The 8,171-nt window shown below is 45.9% G+C and overlaps 1 protein-coding gene across 1 annotated transcript in view; it reads left to right on the top strand.

Moving 5' to 3' along the window:
• The window catches only part of LOC139321306 (protein argonaute-1), a 79,637-nt gene extending 77,324 nt beyond the window's left edge, over positions 1-2,313 (top strand). Inside the window, exons 18-19 of the mRNA XM_070949977.1 lie at positions 970-1,169; positions 2,058-2,313. Coding sequence (XP_070806078.1) covers positions 970-1,169; positions 2,058-2,166 — 309 coding nt within the window. The 3' untranslated portion in view covers positions 2,167-2,313. The remainder of the gene's footprint in view (positions 1-969; positions 1,170-2,057) is intronic.
• The last annotated feature ends 5,858 nt before the right edge of the window (positions 2,314-8,171 follow it).

Consider the following 8,171-nt stretch of genomic DNA (forward strand, 5'->3'; position numbering starts at 1 on the left):
AATCGTGTGCCGGTGGGTGTCGCACATTGGCGGTTGTGACGCATATTTTGAGTGACAGGAAGCCTCAGCAGAGGGGTGAAAGAGCCACATGTGGCTCCAGAGCCGCAGGTTGCTGACCCCTGACCTATGACCATTAATTGACTTTGCTTGTCAGCAAGTTGCAAAACATGGTCAGGTGAGCCTGGGACACCTGCCACCGACGTAAATACGAGTCAGATGCCAAGCGTCTGAATTTTAATCATGTGATCGTGGGGGATGCTGCAGTGGGTTGTAAGTCTGGGGAAAAAAAAGATCATAAGTCACCTTTTTCAAATCGGTTGGAACGTCAAAACGGTGTAAGTGGAAGACTGCCTGTAGCAGGGGTGAAATGTAAAATTTGTTACTACCGGTTCCGTGGGCATGGCTTGGTGGGGGGTGGGGGTAATGTGACTGGGTGGGCGTGGCCAACTTTTTTTTTTTAAACTTTCCAAAGCATTTTTTCTAATGCTTTGAAAAGCCTCTGCCGATCAGGCAACTCAGCTAGGATTGTCAGAGACTTTTCAAAGCATTTTTTTTACCACCTCTTCGGCTAAGAGGTTGCAGAAAAAAATGCTTTGAAAAGCCTCTGACGATCCCAGCTGAGCCGCACGATCATCAGAGGCTTTTTTTTTTTTAACTTTTAAAAGCATTTTTTTGTTGGAAGAGGTTGTAGAAAAAATGCTTTTAAAAGTAAAAAAAAAAGCCTCTCATAATTGTGTGGCTCAGCTGGGCATGGTGGGGGTGGGGGGGTGGGACGCAGGGATTTTTGCTACCGGTTCTCTGAACTACCTGCCGCCATCGCTACCGGATCAGGCGATCCGGTCTGAACCGGGAGCATTTCACCCCTGGCTTGTACCTATTTCTTCCCTGCGCCCCCACCCAAACATCCTTCCATCGTTGCACTGGTATTATTTCTCGATTCTTTCGTTTCATTCCTTCCTTCTCTCGTAGGGTACCAGCAGACCCTCCCATTACTATGTGCTTTGGGACGATAACCGGTTCACAGCAGATGAGCTTCAAATTCTCACCTACCAGCTTTGTCATACCTACGTCCGTTGTACCCGCTCTGTTTCTATCCCAGCACCAGCATACTATGCCCGATTGGTGGCCTTCCGGGCGCGATATCACCTTGTAGACAAAGAGCATGACAGGTGAGTAGTTGCACCTCCCACCAGCGCCCCCCCCCCATGAAGATGCTCCTTGCAGAGTCCAATGTTCCACCACTGGGGGGCTCTAGTGAGTTAGAGGTTCTGGTTTTCTCTGAGCTGGGTTATTTCCTTGAAGACCTTTTATTATCTGATATAACTGATAACACAATGGTGAAATCCAATTTTTTTTTACTATCGGTTCTGTGGGCATGGCTTGCTGGGCGTGGCAGGGGAAGGATACTGCAAAATCTCCATTCCCACCCCACTCGTGGGAAAAGGGAGGGAATGGGGATTTTGCAGTATCCTTCCCCTAGGAGTGGGGTGGGAATGGGGATTTTGCAGAATCCTTCCCCTGGAGTGGGATGGGAATGGAGATTTTGCAATATCCTTCCTCTAGGATGGGAAGAGAATGGAGATTTTGCAGAATCCTTCCCCTGGAGTGGGAGGGAATGGGGATTTTGCAGTATCCTTCCCCTAGGAGTGGGGTGGGAATGGAAATTTTGCAGTATCCTTCCCCCTGGAGTGGGGAGAAAATGGGGAATTTGCAGTATCCTTCCCCCAGGAGTGCAGTGGGAATGGAGATTTTGCAGTATCCTTCCCCTGCCATGCCCACAAAGCCACGCCCACAAAGCCACGCCCACAAAGCTACGCTCACAGAACCGTAGTAAAAAAAAATTCAATCCCACCGCTGAGTGTTTCCAACTATGGCAACTGGCTGGGGAATTCTGGGAGTTGGGAGTCTTAAATTTCCCCGGAATAAAGTTGTGTTTATGCTGACAGTGATTTCCCTGCCAAGAGAAATCTGCTGTCCTCCTCTGTTTTGTCTTCTAATTAACGCTCTCTTTTAATCCCCCCCTCCCCCCCCCCGTTCCTTTTCCTCTGCCCTTTTAGTGGAGAAGGCAGTCACATCTCCGGCCAGAGCAATGGCCGAGACCCTCAAGCTCTCGCCAAGGCTGTGCAGGTTCATCAGGACACTTTACGTACCATGTACTTTGCTTGAAAGCCCAACATTTTTACCTCACTCCAGAAAGCTTTCCGATTTGTAGGAGCCATACAAAAAAGAGAGAGAGAAAGAAGAGAAAGAAAGAAAGAAAGAAAGAAAGAAAGAAAGAAAGAAAGAAAGAAAGAAAGAAAGAAAGAAAGAAAGAAAGAAAGAAAGAAAGAAAGAAAGAAAGAAAGAAAGAAAGAAAGAAAGAAGAAGCATTGGAGCACCTTGTGGTTATCCAATGGAGAGATCACTGCAGGCCACGGACAAAATATTTCTAGGAAACAGCCCTTGTTTTCCAGGGTCAACGCAGGAGAACTGCATAACTGGATGGACACACCTTTGTAGTATTAAAACAAGAGAGACTTTCTGTTTTTCAGGCTTTCCAGTTACCTGACCAAACAAATGCAAAAATATTGAAACCGAGGGAGGGAATCTGTCTTTCAATTTAAAAAAAAAAAAAAAAAAACGAAACAAAACAGTTTTTTTCATCACTGGGATGGTGGGCAGGAGAGACAGGAGATGCAATATTAGACTTCTGACTGTGAAATAAGAAGAGTTCCAGTCCTTTTAACGCCCCAATCAAAAATCCTGTTTCTTATTGGTTCAGGGCGGGGTTTGGGTGGGTGGGGGGTGGGTCTTGTAGAGCCTTAAAACAGATGACTAGATTTATAAAAACTAATATTTTAGGATACAAAAAATGCTTTAATTGGCGAAGAAGAAAAGAAGCCAGTAGTTTATAGATGAATTTTAACACAGTTACCCCCTTCTCTGCAGAGGAAAGAAATAAAAATAAATATGATTTTTCTCCCCCCCCTTCCCCTTTCTATATAATAATGGTGTAAGGTACCCGTAGCACTTAACCACAAAAGGAAACTTGTCTTCCGTCTGTTTAAAAAGTGAGTTGGCTGCTGCCCTTTTAATGCGGCAGAAACACACCGTGGGCGAGTGCCTTACTTCAGTGCTACAAAACGATGACATATTTTTTTTCACCTTTCCAAAAAAAAAAAGAAAAAAGAAAAAGAGGAAACCAACAATGCTCTTGATTTGACTCGGTCGTGGTCCGGATCTCTAGCTTGAAAGTATCTTGGGGTTCTTTTTGGGGTTTTGTTGATGTTCACCAAGCATACCATTTCATGTTCGCTCACAGCCTCATGGCGGATTACAATTCTGTGCACTTTTATCCTGACGTAGAAATTCGGAGAGCTGCTGATGATTTAAAAAAAAAAAACAAACAAACCCTGCTTTTAAAAAAAAAAAACAAAAATGATGAATTGCAATTGGTTGAATTGCTTCTGATGTATTTCTTGTGTGGTGATTTTTTTTTTCTCTCCCCCCACCTCCTTTTTAATTTAAAGAACGCCTGCATTTCTGATGAACAGGGTGTGTGTAAAAGGAAGAGTTGTTTTCGTCTGCCCTGCAAGCACAAAAAAAGAAAAAGAAAAAGAAAAGAACTCTGCTCTCAATTCATGCCCTGATTTTTTTAATATATGGATGAGATTTTTTATTATCAAGTATTTTTATACGATGCCGAGTCTATTGCCAAAACTTACACTCAAATTCTCACTGTTTACATCATCTCCCCTCCTTTATCTCTGTCTGACATTTTGGGAATATTCGTACAGCGCACCAAGTAGATGGCTGGATCACCACAAAAATTGGAAGATTTCCAGGAGTTTCCCAGGAGCGGCCCAGCCCCTCCAGAATCTTTGTGCTACATAGTGAAGGAATGATCCATTTCATTTACTGCTGTTGTGTAACTCCGATGTCTTCTCAAGCCTTCTGCTGTTTTTCTATCTAGCATGACAGGGAAGATGGACCTAAACCAAGCCCGTTTCTCCAGCTTGCTTTGAGATCAGAACATTAAAAAACGCACTTTGCTGTTTGTCTGCAGAAATGGATCCTGATTTTTCTAGGGATAAAAACAAACCAGTCCTTTTTACCCACGGCTGTGAATTCCGGTGTTCCTTCCTGCAACAAACCCCTTGGGTAGGAAATATCCTTGCCTGTGTTGACCCCTTGCAAACTGATTTTGGCTGTTCAGAAGGAAGCCTGTGCCATAAGTGGTCTCCAAACCATATTTTGTCGCTTCAGAGTTGTATCTTCGAGTGCCAAAGTGAGTTTTCAATATCAGCCACAGCAAAAGATCCCATCTTACTCCCATAGAGCTGCACAAACTCTCTTGTAGTTTTTGTGGAAACCTCTTCCCATCCCTCTCCCAAGGAAAGGCAACACTTGCGGGGTGAGACTTGTGGACTGTGTGCTTCCAACGTCAAGTTCAATTTTCTTCTCTTTTTTTTTAGGCCTTATCTCTTCTCTCCCCCACCCCCTTCCCCGCCTCACCATCTCCCGCAGGGCAGAATGTTAACCCATCTGAAAGCTATGCAAACCAACAGGCCACTCAGAAGGGAACCCAGTTGGGTGCTTTGCAATTTGATTGTGAGTCTGTTAATTCTTTAACCACAAGGCTAACAACTGCTATGGGAATTCACCAGCCTGACAGTGTGCACAAAGAGGAGGTGGAAATTCCTGACACGATGCTGTATCTCAGATGGCCTCAGATGGAGCAACTTGTCTGTTGCTCTACTTAACGTGGGTGGAGCTGGTTGATCTTTCAAACGCGAATAATGCAGATTGTGGGTTCAGTGATCCATCCTTCCTTCTTCTCATCCACCCAACTTCCTCTCATCCATTCTCCTGCCTTCCTCCCTCCCTTCTCCCATCTTCCTCCTTCCCTCCCTCCTTCCTTCCGTCCGTCCGTCCGTCTTCTCATTCACCCAACTTCCTTCCTCTCATCCATTCTCCTGCCTTCCTCTCTCCCTCCTCCCATCTTCCTTCCTTCCTTCCTTCCGTCCGTCCGTCTTCTCATTCACCCAACTTCCTTCCTCTCATCCATCCTCCCTCCCTCCCTCCTCCCATCTTCCTCCTTCCCTCCCTCCTTCCTTCCTTCCTTCCTTCCTTCCTTCCTTCCTTCCTTCCGTCTTCTCATTCACCCAACTTCCTTCCTCTCATCCATTCTCCTGCCTTCCTCTCTCCCTCCTCCCATCTTCCTTCCTTCCTTCCGTCCGTCCGTCTTCTCATTCACCCAACTTCCTTCCTCTCATCCATTCTCCTGCCTTCCTCCCTCCCTCCTCCCATCTTCCTCCTTCCTTCCTTCCTTCCTTCCTTCCTTCCTTCCTTCCTTCCTTCCTTCCTTCCTTCCTTCCTTCCTTTGAATCCTTCAAGGTTGGCATTGTTTTGCCCTGGGCACCTGCTCTCGAGACCGAAAGCCCACATTGCTTAACCAAGTGCCTGCATGGCGAACTCACCTACCAGCCTTCATCGAAGTTCCTCGTAGACGATTTATCACTTGCCTCGCCTCTTCTCAGCTTTTGCGTGAAAAATGCATTTACAAAGCAAAAACCGGAAGGACGTTTTGAGTTTTTCTTGGTGTCTCTTCTCCCCGTCTGCCTCTTTCTGCTTTGGAGTAGATTCTCACTTCCAACACCAGCACTGCGACTGCAATTCTAAACTAATTTTTGAGCAAGAATAAGCAACTTGGGCATTTGCAGAACGGGGTAACGTGAGGGAGAAGAGAACCCGAAAGAAACTTAGAGTTTTGACAAAACCACCACAATCACCAATGTTTTAAAACCAACCCAAACCTCCAGGGTTTGAATGGTTGGTTACCAGTGGATTCCGTTTTCAGTCTTTTTTTTCCCTTTCTTTGCACTCCACAGTTAGGTTGCTGCTTTGAACGGAGGAGGGGAACGTGGCATGATTGAGGGGATGTTAAGTGGCCAGCGCTTTCCTCACCCCACCCCATCCCACTTCCTCACCTCTCCCTACCTGGTGCATGCAAAGTTTTCACGAAGTGCCGTAAATAATGTAATTGCTGCAACCTCTTTGAAACCATGTTTTCTAAGTTTGGGGGTGATTCTCCCACCCCCACCCCCCTTTTTTCCCCCTCTCTCTTTTCATTTTGATGTTTTAAGAACTGGGCTAACCCCCCTTCCCCCCCCCCCACCTTGCATGTGCTACGTTAACAAAAGCTACCTGTTGCATTCCTGCTTCGCTTGGGCAAAACTTGTCTTCTGTCTTTTGGAGGGTCAGAGAGTGCAGCCCCAAAGAGGGAAACATTCTCTGCTTCAGCTTCTTCCTCCGTCACTTAAGTGTGGCTGTTGCTGCTGTTGAGCACTGCACGGGTGTTTTCGTGAAATCCGCAAAACAATAATAATAATGATAATATAATAATAATAATAATAAACCCTGTTTCAGGATGTTTCGCCTTGCACCTTAACCCCTATTCCTTGTGATATGCTTCCTTCTCCCCCTCTTCTGTGGCTGGAAATGTTGCTGACTTCCCACAAGTTGTGTGGCTGGAGGGGGGGGAGACGGGGAGTGTGTTTGGGGGCGCGAATGCAGCATACAAATGTAGCCGTTGGGGTTGGTTTCTATTACGATTATTTTCAATTTTGCCTGCACTGCTGCTTGTTCCGATGGACTGCTTTAGGTATGAACGAAAGGGGAAAGGGAGTGGGCAGATGAGGCTTCGAAAAGCGAGGAGAGATGTAAAATGAGGCCCGATGGAAGATTGGAGTCCAGTGGTTTGAGCGATGGGCCTTGATGCCGCATCGGAAGCTGGCATCGCAAAGACCTGGATTCAGAACTAGCTTAGGGCAGGGGTGGGCAAATATGGGCTCTTTATGACCTGTGGACTTCAACTCCCAGAATTCCTGAGCCAGCTTGGCTGTCTCAGGAATTCTGGGAGTTGAAGTCCACAGGTTGTAAAAGGACGACAGTTGCCCACCCCTGGCTTAGGGGGAAACATTTTTCTCTGCATCCTGGATGTTTACAGTAGAGACGGTGCGTCTCGAGCATTATTAGATCAGTGTTTCTCAACCATGGCAATTTGGAAGAGGCGTGGACTTAGCTGGGGAATTCTGGGAGTTGAAGTCCACACCTCTTCCAAGTTGCCAAGGTTGAGAAACACTGACCTAGGTTTGCAATAGTGGTGATGATCTGTAGCTCAGGTGTTAGGAGGAGGGTGGAGGTTCATTCTCCGAGTTTATGAGTTGGTTTCCAGACATTTTGTTACCAGGCTACGTAACCTCTTCAGCGGAATTTAGAGAATGTCCGTGTTGGCCGCCGCCTGCTTCTTCGTGTGGGTCCCATCACAAGACCTACCGACCACACAAACCCCTTATAAAGCAGAAGACCGGCCACACAAGACATTCCCTAAATTCTGCTGAAGATCCAAACATCCAAAAACCAACTCACAATCTCTTGAGAACAAACCTCCACCCTCGCCGATCAAGGGTGTTGCTGGATTCCAACCTACATCATCTCAACACCATTATCTACGCTGGGTAGGGATTATGAGAATTGGAAGCCAGCAGAACCTGGAAAGTGAGACATTTCCCTACCCCACTCACCCACCCATCCCCGACCTAAGGACCTGGCAAAATTGACTTGAGAATTTAAAAGTGGAAGCCTATGGACTTTTTTCTTCATTTGGTGAATGCTTCAGAACCTTCCCAGGTTCTTTTGCTGCTTTCTGGACAGAATATCCATAATTGGGTGCAAATGCCTTTCTAAGGTCTAGTTCTACATCTTTAAACGGCACCGGAAGATTTTGTATGAAAGAGCAGGTTTTTCCCCCCCTTCCTGACAGGTCTGTTGAAAATTGTACAAAAATGTTTGGTTTTTTTTTCCTCCTAAAGATTGTTCTCAAAAGAAAAGTTACTAAAAGTTACCCCCCACCCATTCCCCATTTTGCTTCTTTGTTTTCTCCTTATCACTTTGGGACCAACGAAGCAACTACTGTCCATAAAAAGCTGACCTTGTAGAAAAAGATGTAACTTTCCAGTCCTTTTTTTTCTTTTCCTCTCCCTCCCTCCCTCGCTCCCTCCCTTTTAAATCAAGTGTTAAAAGCATCTTGGCAGCCCAGTGCAAACTTGTTGTGCTGGTTCTATCTCGCGAGAGCCACGCAACAGAACAGCAATAATAATAATAAAAGAAACAAAACCCGCATCACACAT

Source organism: Pituophis catenifer, unplaced genomic scaffold (assembly GCF_029215685.1).
Source record: "Pituophis catenifer annectens isolate HBS135680 unplaced genomic scaffold, rPitCat1.0.hap2 SCAF_9, whole genome shotgun sequence".
NCBI lineage: Eukaryota > Metazoa > Chordata > Lepidosauria > Squamata > Colubridae > Pituophis > Pituophis catenifer.